Source organism: Pan paniscus, chromosome 1 (genome assembly GCF_029289425.2).
Source record: "Pan paniscus chromosome 1, NHGRI_mPanPan1-v2.0_pri, whole genome shotgun sequence".
Lineage (NCBI taxonomy): Eukaryota > Metazoa > Chordata > Mammalia > Primates > Hominidae > Pan > Pan paniscus.
In genome coordinates, this window is record NC_073249.2 from 76,080,415 (window position 1) to 76,095,379 (window position 14,965).

Consider the following 14,965-nt stretch of genomic DNA (forward strand, 5'->3'; position numbering starts at 1 on the left):
TGCTTTTATTACACCATACCCTTAAATGCCAGGCTAAGGTGTTTTTATTTTATTCTGGGAGCCACTGAAAATTGTTATGTAGAAGAGGAAGAGGATGAAAGTGAACTTGAGGAAGATTCAGCTGGTAGTGGTAAGATGCATGTTCATCAATAAAATGAGAAAGGGACTAGAATAATTGATAGAAATAAGGAAATTGAAGGAAACACATTTGGGAAGAAAGAGATGAGTTGTGCTTTGTAGATTATTTTTATAATTAACTGTCCACTTGAACTAAATATTTTCTATGAGCAATCTTATGTCAATATCTTCTATTTTTATGATTAGATCTGTAAGTAAAAGGAAAACACAAATAGCAAATAATTCAATTGATTCCCCCCATGAATAGTAATTTTAGGTGAAATTCACATTCCATGATTTTTTTTTTTTTTTTGAGATGGAGTTTCGCTCTTGTTGCCCCAGCTGGAGTACAATGATGTGATCTTGACTCACTGCAACCTATGCCTCCCGGGTTCAAGTGATTCTCCTGCCTCAGCCTCCCAAGTAGCTGGTATTACAGGCATGTGCCACTATGGCTGGCTAATTTTTATATTTTAAGTAGAGACAGGGTTTCACCATGTTGGTCAGGCTGGTCTCGAACTCCTGAACTCGTGATCTGCCCTCCTTAACCTCCCAAAGTGCTGGGATTACAGGCATCAGCCACCATGCCCAGCCCACATTCCATAATTTAAAATCCATTTTTGAAAAATGACCCATAGTACTTAAAAATCACAATTCAAGGACAAATTTTGCTGTAACTTTTCTGAAAAATGTTTTGGGGCTTATGGATGTGAGGTATTATTGGCTTCCTTCTTCATAATATCCATCTGTTTAATTTGGGTCCTTAGGTTCTTGGAGCAATTATACCGAATATGTCTTAGTGGTGAAAAGAAATGAAAACTATAAAAAGCAAACTAGTATTGTGTTTCCAGATCAATGATTAAATTAATATTGGAGTTTCATAGTAATGTAGCTGTGGAATGTCAGAAACATAAATAACTCAACATAAAATTTAACATTTACTTAATTCAGCCTTACTATTTGTTTAATTCAGTCTTATTCAGAATGGAGTTTCATAGTAATGTAGCTGTGGAATGTCAGAAACATAAATAACATAAAATTTAACATCTATTTAATTCAGTCTTATCAAGAATGTATGTCACTTCTGTTTCTTCTAGTGATTAGAGTAGGAGTTACCTGGGGAGACTTAAAGGATTCAGAAATCCCTACCCCAAATAATCTTCTGCATTCTACTGAAAATTCCATTATTAGAGATAAATTTCTTTGGGTTTTAGAGGTTTGGGGATTTTTAAAGTCTTCAACAGTTCACCATTAGAATAAATGTATATTAATATTCTCTTAGAGGGAATTAGCTAACATTTCAGAACTCTGAAAGTATGAAACAAACATTTATAGAAATGTGAAGGTGGGATTGTGCTAAGGAGGAACGGAGGTAAAGGGAGTCTGGAAAGTGGAACAAAATAAACCTTTCGTAATCCATAATAGCCCAAGCCAGGTACTATTCTTTTCCATTACTTGTAAAACTGTAAAGTTTATTACTGTTTCAAGTATTATTTTTGAAAAGTTTTTTTCCTCTCTTATAATGATGGCAGATATGTTATAGATATATTTTTTCTGGGATTTTTCAAGATGCTTTAAGTCAAATCTTCTGTCCCAGTCTCAGGCCTGTCTCCTAGCTGTTCTTTGAAAAATACGGTAACCATAGTTTAAAAAATTGAATTGTCTTGTCAACAAAAGTCTGAAATTAAAAAAACATTAATCTATAATCATTTATTATACTGAAAATGAAAACATTTATACTTAAAAATTAATATATTCTTTAATATTTCCATGCTGTTTTAGCAATCTGAAGTAGGAAATTAAAAGTCTTACCTGTGGTTATAAAATTTTCTCAGGAAGCCTGGGTGCAGTGGCTCACACCTGTAATCGCGGGACTTTGGGAGACCAAGGCAGGTGGATCATGAGGTCAGAAGTTCAAGACAGCCTGGCCAAGATGGTGAAACCCCATCTCCACTAAAAATACAAAAATTAGCTGGGCACAGTGGCAGGAGCCTGTAATCCTAACTACTCGGGAGGCTGAGGCAGGAGAATCGCTTGAACCAGGGTGGCAGAGGTTGCAGTGAGCCGAGATGGAGCCACTACACTCCAGCCTGGGTGACAGAGTGAGACTCTGTCTCAAAAAAAAAAAAAAAAAAAAAAAAATTCTCAGGCAAATAAGACAAGTCACAGATATTATTTATCAGAGATGTATTGAAACACTAAATTAAGCTTCTATTCTATATATAATCTAACACATTAAAAATAACAAAACACTTAAACATGTAGCAGTGATAGTATATGTTGGGAACAGGTGGTTGGTGTCACAAAAATCAACACTGAGACAAAGGATCTCTCAGCAAGGCTAGTTTACTTTCTGCAGAAAGGGTTGCTGCTCGCTAGCAGTCTTGCCACAAGAGCGCACACGAAGAAAAGAGACAGGGTCATTTATAACCTCATGCATCCACCCTGCTGCTGTGTCCGGTTTCCATTGACTGGAATAGGACCTCACATTCTGTACTCAACCTGATTGGCTAGCAACTTAGAACTTCCCAAAAGAGGCAAAGGCAGAGGAGAACAAAGGAAGAGAGGAATTAACCTGTGGAATGCTGAGAGAGGCAAAAACACTTACAAATAAGGAAAGAGAAACAGGCTATGACCTCATGCTTGCTTGGACCTCTTCAGTCATGCCCAGGCAAATATCTAGGCTAAAATGTGGAGCTAAGAACAGAGTATATTGATTTCTTTATTACAGCTAGCAGAATTTAAGAATATTAGCACAGGTCTTTGAGTAAATTTTGCTTCTAAGAGAGGTTACTATCTATTCTGAAGTAGACTGGGAGGAATGTCCCTTTGAAGAGGAACCTCTATTTCATTTTCTACAATTCCCCCCTCTTTTATTTTATAATTCCTCTTTAAACTTATTTAACATGTCTTGACTCAGTTGCTCTGTTTGTCCTTTTAAGAGAAGTAATCTTTCTGAATAGGGTGAAGAAAAGTTAGGAATTAACTTTGTAAGAGTGGCAGAGACAAGTTTTTGTATAAAACTTTGAAGGCAGGTAATAATACAACAGCCTATGAGAATAAGTACACCAATAACAAGAGCTAATGAGGTGAGAACTGAAGTGAAAATCCCTTTCCATCCACTGAACCAATGTTCTGTCTTTTAGAAAAAGGATCATCTAATCCAGAATTTTTGGCAAGTTCATTGGATAGGGCTGTTAATCCTTGTAGCACTCTTGTTATAGTTCCATCAGGGGTAGTATTATTAGGAATAAAGGTACAACATTGAGTTTCAATCATTATGCAAACACCTCTTTTTTCTGCTAATATCATATCTAAGGCTATTCTATTTTTCCAGGCCATCTGGCTGGTAGGTCTTAGTTGCTCAGCTATCCCTTCGATGGAGTCCCTAGTATAATTTATGAATCATTGCTGATTGTAATATAGTTTATCCAGTCTACATTTTTATTTATAGATATGTAGTTAACCACCAGAACAATGTAGATTCAAATCCTGTAGCTATTTGATTCCATGCTTTAAACTTATCTGGCACTCCTCACGGGACCCCAATAGCATCTATATAAACCTGAGGATCAAAGGACTCATATGGAGTTTCCCTTGGCCTGCAGTGTCTTGTTTTTACTTTCGCAGACTGACGAAATGCCAGGGTGAAGGGGATAGTCAATTGGATTAGAGCACAAGTACCACTCCAATTATAAGGCAGAGTGTCCAGTAAAGGTCCTCCACAGTACCATCAGACAGCTCGGGGACTGATGAACAAGCTTCTGGAAAGGCCTGAGCTCCTTGCATCTTTTTATGCTTCCAAGGAACACTAAATTCTCCCCTTGCCATGAGAGGCATGAAGTAAACTTGGCATTTAGAGGTGGAAGCTGGATTGCCCTCCGGGCCTGACCCTCAGTGTGTTGAACTTCAGGAAACAGCAGAGAGAGCTTGGCATGATGGATTATCCCAAGCAGTGGGATTCTGGAAGAGAGCCACCATACAGTCCATGCTTGGTCAACGAGGAGCCCATCCGAGTGGAAAGGGGACAGTCTGGGCCTCTGGCCTACCGTGTGCACAAGCGTAACAATCGCTTTTATTTAAAATGCGAATGGAATATTTAATCGATTTCAGCCAGGCATTTGCATCTTGATATCCTATCTCAATGGCTAAGGTCTGTCTTAAGATATTTCACTTTCACAATAGACACCCTAGTTTTATCATTAGGTGTAGGAGCAACTGGTGTGGGATTTAAAACTGAGGCTACCGAAGAAGGGGAAGACTGGGGAATAATGCATATCTCAAAAATGCCTAGGGGGTCTTTCCCATTTACATCAATCCCCATACCATAGAAGTGAACAAGGGCAAGTTTAGAATCAGTTAAGGTGGAGGTGGTGAGAGAGAGAAGGACAGGGTTACACTGATAAGGCTGACAGTTAGAAGGGGTAATCCCTTTAAGTGAAATAGGTGAGGGATTTTAGATTTGCACAAACCTCTTCTGTGGAAGTCTAACCTTGCTCCTGAGTAGTTCAAAGGACATAGTTCCAGCTACTGCAAGGTTGCCAGGCTGTAGGAGCAGACAATTGGTGTCTCAGCTGCAGGCGATCACAACTATGAGAGCTAGGAATAACTGTGTCAGTTAGAGGGCTGGGGCATAAATATTTGTGTGAAAAGGCTAGCTGTCATTGATCTTTCACATCTCCACAAGGTGTGACAGAGCAAGCATTAAAGGCAATGGTCTGAGGTGAGTCAGACTTAGTTACATTAATAACAAAGGAGCTAGTAACAGAATAAGGAAAGGAAAGGAAGCAATATAGAAGGTATATAAAAATTAAGCTTTCTTTAACTTCAACTTGGTAGGACTCAATCCTGGTACAGCAACCCATGATTCTGACAAGGAAGCTGCTTTCTTGACTAGAGTATGGTGGGTCCATCCTTTCTCAGCTGTGCGGACGGCAGTCTCGGTGGTTAACAGCACCAGATAGGGGCCTTCCCAGGTGGGCTCGAGTTTCCCTTCCTTCCACCCTTTGATGAGAAGGTGGTCCCTGGGTTGGTGCTGGTGTGCTGGAAATTCTAGTGGTGGCCTGTGCTAAGAGACCTTTGACCTTAAGAGAAGAAAAGGTAGAGGAGAGACCAAGTATATAATTGCTCAGGAACTGATCCTTAGTTTTAAACATAGGAACATCATCTGAGGAATGTAAATAAGGCAATCCATATAACATTTCATATGGAGACAGGCCTATATCCTTTCAGGGAGCTGTCCTGATCCTCAATAAGGCAATGGGAAGACATTTGGTCCACAGTAAATGAGTTTCTAGAACTAATTTGGTTAAATGGTTCTTTAAAGTCTGATTCATCCTTTCTACCCTCCCTGATGAAGGTGGATGCCAAGGGGTATGATACTCCCATCTAATGTTTAAAACCTGGGATAGCTTCTTAATGACATGGGCTGTGAGATGGGTTCCATTGTCTGAGTCAATATTCTCTATTAGCCCAAATTTGGGCACTATATTCTCAATTAATGCTTTAACTACATTATTAGCTGTTGCATTTGAAAAGGAGGTAGCTTCAATCTAGTGAGTGAGCTGATCTACTATTACCCACAAATACTTGAGGCAAACGATTGGAGTCATTTCAGTGCAGTTCATTTGAACACTTTGGAATGGCCTTAGTCCTGGATCCCTCCCCCTTGGAGGTGATTTCTTTATGACTTGTTTGTTGGTTTTCTTAACATTTTAGACAACTATTTGTAACTTGCTTGGCTAGGGTATAAATTCCTATACACCCATGAAGGCTGAGAACCATGGTTAAGAACTCCCTTATGAGAGGTTTGGATAACATCTCCCTTTGATCTGGTAGTATCCATTTTCCTTCTGTGTTCTCTTTAGCTTCTATTTTTATTAACTTTTCCTTTTTTAGTGGAAGAGAAGATGGGGACTGCAGTAGGGGAAGGAAGGCAAGGAGTTAAGTGAAAGGCATTTTAGAAGAAACAGCAGCTTGTTTGGTTATCTGATCTGCAAGGTCATTTGGTTATTTCCCTGACTTGTGAAAGAAAAGTCCTTTATGCCCTGGGACATGTACAATAGCTATCTCTTCTGGCAACTGGAGATTGTCTAGGACACGAAAAATTAGTTCTTTGTGGACTAGATCTTGGCCTTTACTGTTAATAAGACCTTGCTCAGCCCAAATTTTTCTAACTGTATGTGCCACGCCAAAGGCATACTTAGAATCAGTATAAACAGTTCCTTCTTTGTTCTGCAAATGTTTCAAAGCTTGGTCGAGTGCAAACAGGACACAGGTTTGGGCAGACTAATTATTGGGCAGTCTTCCTGACTCTACTTCTTCAAGAGTTTCTCCATCAATTACTGAATACCTATTATGTTTTTCTCCTTTGACTATTTTGGGGGAACCATCTATAAACCAGTGCCGTCCTGTTTTAAAAGGGGCCTCTCCTAGATCTGGCCTGACTTTTGTTTGGTAGTCAGTCAAATCTATACACGAGTGTTTTTTAAATTTGGGTCTCCTGCCAAGAAACCCGCTGGGTTGAGTGAATTATCAGTAGTCAAGGGTAAATCATCTTTTTCTAGCAAAATAGCCTTATATTTCAAGATTCTGGAGTCAGTAAGCCACCTTCCTGCTTTTTGATTTAAAATAGCTCTAACTTGGTGGGGCGTGCTTACAGTTAATTTCCCCCCAAAGGTTAATTTTCTACTTTCTTCAACTAATACTGCTGTAGCCACAGGTCTTTATCTTCCCTGTCTTATTCGAAACATTTCCTATCTTGAAGTTTTGGGGTGGTGCCTGGGATAGGCCCTTTCCCTGGAGCTTTCAACCCCCCTTGCTCCTTGCTGGAGGTTTCTAGCACTCCTGGATATGGCAGCGGCAGGGGGCTGGGGGTGGCTCAACCTCTCCTACTAGAGGCTTCTTGCCCTTCCTTCCTTTGGAGGCTTGCCAAGGGCCTTTTCCCATGTTGGATCCTAGATAGGCCCAATCCCTTGTGCTAGGGATGTCTCGCCTATTCTTTTCCCGGCAAGGCTCAATCCCCCAGATTCTTCAGACTGGGGATGTCTTGGCTGTCCCATCCTTAAAGGCTTGTGAAAGGCTCAATCTCTCACACCAGAGATGTCTCGCCGATTCTCTTTCCCTGGGAGGTTAACCTTCCTCCTTTTCCCTTTCGGTGGTTCCTTACACCCTTCCTGTTTGTGTTCATGCACTCTGTCCAGCAACAGACTGGTAGTCGTTCACACACACACACACTCAGCCTCCAAAAGCTGACCACCAAGGAAATACTTTGCCACCCTCTTGCAGCTTTTCCTACCTTGGCCCGTGCATGGAGTCACCTGGTCACTGCAGTCCTGCAAGCCTCTCTCTTTCCCCGCGTTGCTGAGAATCCAACTATATTCCTTGCTCCGGGTAGGTCCTGGCTCTCCTCCAGGGGCTGCTACAATGGGCAGTGGGGCACCTCCCCATGAGAGAGGACCAAAGACTGTCCCAGAGGGGAATGTTAATCCCCTACGGGCCACCAAATTGTTGGGAACGGGTGCTTAGTGTCGCAAAAATCAACACTGAGACAAAGGATCTCTCAGCAAGGCTAGTTTACTTTCTGCAGAAAGGGTGCTGCTTGCTAGCAGTCTTGCCACACACCAACAAAAGAGACAGGGTAATTTATAACCTGATGCATCCACCCTACTGCTGTGTCTGGTTTCCATCGGCTGGAATGGGACCTCACATTCTGTACTCAACCTGATTGGCTAGCAACTTAGAACTTCCCAAAAGAGGCAAAGGCAGAGGAGAACAAAGGAAGAGAGGAATTAACCTGTGGAATGCTGAGAGAGGCAAAAACACTTCCAAATAAGGAAAGAGAAACAGGCTATGACCTCATGCTTGCTTGGACCTATTCAGGCATGCCAGGGCGAATACCTAGGCTAAAATGTGGGAGCTAAGAACAGAGTATATTGATTTCTTTATTACAGCTAGCAGAATTTAAGAATATTAGCACAGGTCTTTGAGTAAATTTTGCTTCTAAGAGAGGTTACTGTCTATTCTGAATTAGACTGGGAGGAATGTCCCTTTGAAGAGGGACCTCTATTTCGTTTTCTACAGTATACAATTTCTTCTCTAGTACTTTAGTAAGTCCGGGTTCTTTTTTAATTGAATGGGAAGTAACATTTCAACCCAGGCTTCTTTGGAAAATTTTAGTAAAGATTGTGGCAAAAAGTTTATAAAGGTTTCCAAAGAACAATTTTTATCCTTAGATGATAGATTTCTTTTGTGATATCTATATTTGACTAAGCTACATTTGCATATGCATATATTTAGTATCTTCTGGCTCCTTCTTCTTTACTCTTCTTCTTTAATTTGCAGTGCTTAATTTTCTTAGAGGAAGGATGGTGAGACCTGTGCTCCCAGATCTTGTATATCACTGATGCTGTGGTTGCCACTCTGTGGAGTGTTTGGTCAATGTTGTTGATCAATGGGCTTTCTAGATCATTACCAGGTTTTTCTAAGGAGGCTTGCTTTTTCAGCTAAAAGGAGAAAAACAATACAGATTTTATCTACATAAAACAGTAGAGTTCAATACTATAGTATAGTTAATAATATAGTTCAAATTAAATTTATGTTCTAAATGTGTAAACAAACTTTATTAAAACAGCACACATCAATTATTTATACTAAAGGAAGGTTACTATAGAAGAAAGGTATAAGTGCAGAGGAAATGTTATCTATATGCCACATGTATGATCCTTATCACCATCAGCAAACAATTAGTGTGTCCTATGTTTAGGGTACTCTCTTGGGAGAAATTATTTGATTAGCAAAATGTATTCCTTTATGAAAGAACCTCAAGGTATAACACCATAAAGTAATAGTCATTTTAAAAATAAGAAAACATTTATAAATATCTAATTCTTCTGAAGGTCAATGAGGTTTTGTTTGTTTTTTGATCAAAGAGCTTTTAAGGTTGCCTCTCAAACTATGGTGTCATCTATTGGCAAAGTGGGAAATTATATAATAGTTTAAAAGCTCCATTTCTCAGAAAGTTGTTCTAATATTAGCAATTAGTTTATAGCCCATATAAAAATTACATGACACCTTTTGTACTTAGATTTCTTAGGTACATCTGAAAGGGTTCTAAGAGATCTCTTGTTACAGATCCTTTTGTGGATGAGGCAACCGAGAAAGAGCAAATGACTTACCTAAGGACCCAGACAGATAACTTGATTTTCCATACAGTCTCCTCATGGTAGCACACTACTTTTTTTGGTGTGTTTTGTAACTTGAAGTAGAGGGGACTAGATGATTCTAAGGACCTTCTAATTCAATACACATTTGTTGAACACCTAGTATGAGCAAGATACTGTGCTAGATGCTGGGAATGAATGGGAAGTTAGGGGAAGGTTACAATGAGGAATAAAACACGGTACCCTCTCTCAAAGAAACTAGTAATATTATGTTCTAAACCCTTAGAGATTTTGTAACTATTACTACTTGTATCACGAATTCACCTTTTTTTGGTGTTTCTTCCATTTCTTCCACAGGTAATGCACAGACAAAACAAATAAGATGAAGAAGACAGCTTGTAATAAATTATAAATGAGATATAAACAACCCTGAAATATATCCATGTTAGCAAAGTCGCAGCATAGTTTATCCAGAAGATAAGGCAGGCAGTGAGATGGAGAACGCTTAACTTTCCAATAATGTACTTCTTCTGGAAGAATCTCCCATCCAACCTTTGTCCAGACAGTTCCATCACAAATGCAGAAACTCTCCCCGAAGAAGCAGATAAACAACAGAGAAAAAATCAGCTGTAGTCTTTGATTAGACATCCTTCTTTGTCAATTGAAAAAAAAGTAGCTAAAATTTAGCTATTTTAAAATAGCTAAATTAGCTAAATAATAAAATAAAATAAAATAACTAAATTCCCTACGAAGGGAAGCAGAAAATACCAGGAGCAATTAGTTAACATGGTGCTTCAATAAAAGCTCTTCATATAACCTTGCCAGTCAGCAAAATATGCCCAGCAAAGGATACGCTGATGATCATTGTAACATTATCAGTCATAGTGACTCAGGGATAAGTTCAGTGACATCATAAATAACCACATTGGAACTAAAAGGTGTCACCTGACCAATCACATTGAGTTTCTTAAAGATACTTTTTTGTTGTTGTTGGGTTGTTGTTTTGCCAGAATGGTTTGAGCTTCTTCAATTTTCTTAAAAATGAACACTTTATTAATATTTTGCTAGCTAATAAATTCAACTATAGTCATATTAATAGAATCTTATGGAAACAATTTACTCATGTCACCTCTAACGTTTCTTCTGAAGCACTGCAGTTTTACATTTACTTAAAAAATAGTATACCACTTCACATAACCCAGCATCTGCTTTTATTTTTTTGTTTGGGAATGTCCTTCCCTTCAAATAGTTCAACAAATATTGAGTGCCTATCCCTTATAATATATTCCTGTGGTAGTGATGTGGTACTATCAGGTAGTGGGTGAGGGGTGAGGGAGGGGGCATGGTATATGATAAAAAGATGGGACATAGACCTTGCCTTTAAGGAGTGTACAATCTAGAGGTAAAAGCAAAAAGTAATATAATCATTAAAATGATTCTGATTTTATTATAAAAAATAAATAGTTCTCATTTTACTAAATCTAAAAAATTTTAGATTTTACTAAATGAGAACTAAATAAAATTATAATCACATAACTGTTGAGAAGGCAATGAGTCCCACTTGGGGGAATTAGGAAATTTTGCAGAAAAAGATATGTGAGTAGGCTTTGAAGAATGAGTAGAATTTTTATAGGTGGAAGTGTAGAGAGGGTATCTAAGATTGGGGAAACATAATAAGCAAAGACATTTTGTGTAAGCATTCATATAACAAATATTTGTTGAGTGCTGACTGTGTGCTAAACATTGTTCTAGGAGCTGAGAATATATACACAACATAGCCCAAAACAGAATCATTACCTTCATGGAGTTTACTTTCTAGTAGGGAGATACAGAAAATAATTGTATCTATCTAAATCTATATGTCTGTATCTGTGGAGTGCTATGGTGATATGATATGTCATTGTAGTTTTGATTTGCATTTCTCTGGATGATCAATGATGTTGATCACCTTTTCATATACTGGTTTGCCATTTTGTATGTCTTTTGAGAAATGTCCATTCACATCTTTTGCCCATTTAAAAAAATAGGATTATTAGATTTTTTTCCTATTGAGTTGTTAGAGCTGCTTATATATTCTGGTTATTAATCCCTTGTCATATGAGTAGTTTTATTCCATTCTGTGGGTTGCCTCTTCACTTCGTTGATTGTTTCCTTTGCTGTGCAGAAGCTTTTTAACGTAATAATCCCATTTGTCAATGTTTTCTTTGGTTGCCTCTGCTCGTAGGGTATTACTGAAAAAATCTTTGCCCAGACCAATATCCTGGAGACTTTCCCAAATGTTTTCTTACAGTAGTTTCATAGTTTGAGGTCTTATATTTAAGTCTTTAATTCAGTTTGATTTAATTTTTGTATATGGTGAGAGATGGGGTCGAGTTTCATTCTTCTGCTTATGGATATACAATTTTCCCAGCACCATTTATTGAAGAGACTGTCCTTTCCCCAATGTATGTTCTTGGCACCTTTGTCAAAAGTGAGTTTACTGTAGATTTATAGATTTATTTCTGGGTTCTCCATTCTGTTCCATTGGTCTATGTGTCTATTTTTAGGCCAGTCCCATGCTGTTTTGGTTACTATAGCTCTGTAGTATAATTTGAAGTCAAGTAATGTGATTCCTTCAGTTTTTATGTTTTTGTTTTGCTCAGGATGTCTTTGGCTATTCTGGGGCTTTTGTGGTTCCATAAAAATTTTAGTATTGTTTTTTCTATTTCTGTGAAGCATGTCATTGGTATTTTGATACCAATGCATTGAATCTGTACATTGCTTTGGGTAGTATGAGCATTTTAACAATATTGATTCTTCCAATCTATGAACATGGAATGTCTTTCCATTTTTTATGTCCTCTTCAGTTTCTTGCATCAGTCTTTTATAGTTTTCATTATAGAGATTTTTCACTTTTTGGGTTAAGTTTATCCCAAAGTATTTTATTTTCTTTGTATGTATTGTAAATGGGGTTACTTTCTTGATTTTTTTTTCAGATTGTTCACTGTTGGCCTGTAGAAATACTACTGATTTTTGCATGTTGATTTTGTATCCTGTAATTTTACTGAATTTGTTTATCAGTTCTAATAATTGTTTGGTGGAGTCTTTACACTTTTCCAAATATAAAATTATATCAGCCGGAATCAAGGATAATTTTACTTCCTCCTTTCCAATTTGGATGCCCTTTATTTTCTTCTCTGATTGCTCTAGGTAAGACTTCCAACACTATATTGAATAATAGTGGTGAAAGTGGGCATTCTTGTCTTATTCCAGATCTTAAAGGAAAGGCTTTTAGTTTTTCCTGTTCTATATGACACCAGCTGTGGGTCTGTCATATGTGGCTTTGATTGTGTTGATGTATGTTCCTACTATACCCAGTTTTTTGAGGATTTTTACATGAAGGAATATTAAATTTTAGCCTCAATTAAAATGATCATATGGTTTGTGTCCTTCATTCTGTTGATATGATGTATCACATTAATTGATTTGCATTTGTTGAAACATCCTTGCATCCTTGGGATAAATGTCACTTGGTCATGATGATAGTCATGATGAATGGTCTTTTAAATGTGTGGTTGAATTCAGTTTGATAGCATTTTGTTGAGGATTTTTGCATCAGTGTTCATCAGGGAGATTGGCTTGTAGTTTTGGGGTTTTTTTTTTTTTTTTTTTTTTTTGATGTGTCTTTGTCCGGTTTTCATATCAGGGTAATAATGGCTCTGTAAAATGTATTTGGAAGTATTTCCTCCTTCTCTATTTTCAGAGTAGTTTGAGTAGGAATGGTACTAGTTCTTTAAGCGTTTGGTAAAACTCGGCATGAAGCTATTGGGTCCTGGGCTTTTCTTTGCTTGGAGACTTTTTATTACAGCTTTGATCTCATTACTTGTTATTGGTTTATTCAGGTTTTGGATTTCTTCATGGTTTAAACTTGCAGGTTGTATGTGTCTAGAACTTTATCCATTTATCTTAAGTTTTCCAATTTATTGACATATATTTGCTCATAGTAGCCTCTAATGATCTTTTGAATTTCTGTGGAATTGGTTGTAATGTCTTCTTTTTCATTTTTTTCTGATTTTTAAAATTTGGGCCTTTCTTTTTTTCTTAGTCTGGCTAATGGTTTGCCAATTTTGTTTATCTTTTCAAAAAACCAACTTTTCATTTCATTGATCTTTTGAATTTTTTTAAAATTTCAATTTCATTAATTTTTGTTCTGATCTTTTTTATTTATTTTCTTCTACTAATTTTGGGTTTGGTTTGCTCTTGCTTTTCTAGTTCTTTAAGATGTATTGTTAAGGTGTTTATTTGAAGTTTTTGTATTTTTTTAATGTAGGTGTTTATTACTATAAACTTTCCTCTTAGTACTGCTTTCACTGCATTCCATAGTTTTGGTATATTGTGTTTCTATTTTCATTTGTTGCAAGAATTTTAAAAATTTCCTTCTTATTAGTAATTTCTTCATTGACACACTGTTCATTCAGAAGCATACTGTTTAATTTCTATGTGCTGTATAGTTTCCAAAATTCCTCTTGTTATTGATTTCTAGCTTTATTCCATTGTGGTCAGAGAAAATACTTGATATAATTTTAATTTTTTTGAAACTTTTAAGACTTGTTTTGTGGCCTAACATAAGGTCTGTCCTTGAGAATGATCCATGTGCTGAGTAGAAAAATGTGCATTGTGCAGTCACTGAATGAAATGTTCTGTAAATATCTAGTAGGTCCATTTGGTCTGTAGTGTAGATTAAGTCCAATGTTTCTTTTTTGATGTTCTGTCTGGATGATCTGTCCGGATGATCTGTCCAATGCTGAAAGTGGGGTGTTGAAATCTCCACCTATTATTGTATTGGGGTCTAGCTCCCTCTTAAGCTCTAGTAATATTTGCTTTAAATATCTGGGTGCTCCAGCATTGGGTGCATGTATAGTCCCAGCTGTTATATCCTCTTGCTGAAGTGACCCCTCTATTATTATATATGACCTTCTTTGTCTCTTTCATAGTTTTTTTCTTGAAATCTATTTTGCCTGATGTAAGTGTACTACTCCTGCTCTTTATTGGTTTCCATTGGCATGGAATATCTTTTTTTATTCTTTTATTTTCCATTTATGTGTGTCTTTACAGGTGAAGTGTGTTTCTTATATGTAACAGATAATTGGATCTTTGATTTTTATCTCTTCAACCACTCTATGTCTTTTGATTGGAGAGTTTAGTCCATTTACATTCAGTGTTATTATTGATAAGTAAGGACTTATTCCTGCCATTTTGCTATTGGTTTTCTGGTTGTTTTGTGGTCTTATCTTCCTTCTTTCCTTCCTTCCTGTCTTCCTTTTAGTTTCTTGCTTTTTATTTTTTGTGTCTCTCTCTCTCTCTTTTTTTTTTTTTAGACAGAGTCTTACTCTGTCACCCAGGTTAGAGTGCAGTGGCACAATCTTGGCTCACTGCAACCTCTGCCTCCTGGCTTCAAGCGATTCTCCTGCCTCAGCCTCCCTAGTAGTTGGGATTATAGGCATGCACCACGACGCCAGCTAATTTTTGTATTTTTAGTAGCTGGTCTCAAACTCCTGACCTCAAGTGATCTGCCCGCTTTGGCCTCCCAAAGTGCTGGGATTATAGATGTGAGCCACCAAGCCCAGCTTTGTTGTATGTTTTTTGATTTGAGATTACCATGAGACTTTCAAATAGTATCTTATAGTTCATTATTTTAGACTGATGAC

At 37.4% G+C, this 14,965-nt stretch overlaps 2 protein-coding genes across 6 annotated transcripts in view; one reads left to right on the top strand and one right to left on the bottom strand.

Moving 5' to 3' along the window:
- Nucleotides 1-14,965, top strand: part of ANKRD45 (ankyrin repeat domain 45) — a 109,747-nt gene that overhangs the window by 70,159 nt on the left and 24,623 nt on the right. The window lies entirely within an intron of this gene.
- TEX50 (testis expressed 50) lies at nucleotides 8,049-10,167 on the bottom strand. Its single transcript, XM_003824672.6, has 2 exons — nucleotides 9,603-10,167; nucleotides 8,049-8,621 (listed from the first exon to the last, which is right to left on the bottom strand). Exons 1-2 carry the CDS (start codon nucleotides 9,924-9,926, stop codon nucleotides 8,412-8,414), a joined length of 534 nt encoding a protein of 177 aa, XP_003824720.4. The 5' UTR covers nucleotides 9,927-10,167; the 3' UTR covers nucleotides 8,049-8,411.

Bases quoted from the DNA above. Each gene is read 5' to 3' on its own strand.
- TEX50 (XM_003824672.6), bottom strand. From the start codon at position 9,926: ATGTCTAATCAAAGACTACAGCTGATTTTTTCTCTGTTGTTTATCTGC. The intron at 8,622-9,602 runs GTGAATTCGTGA...TTCTCCTTTTAG, and splicing joins GGAAGAAACACCAAAAAAAG to CTGAAAAAGCAAGCCTCCTT.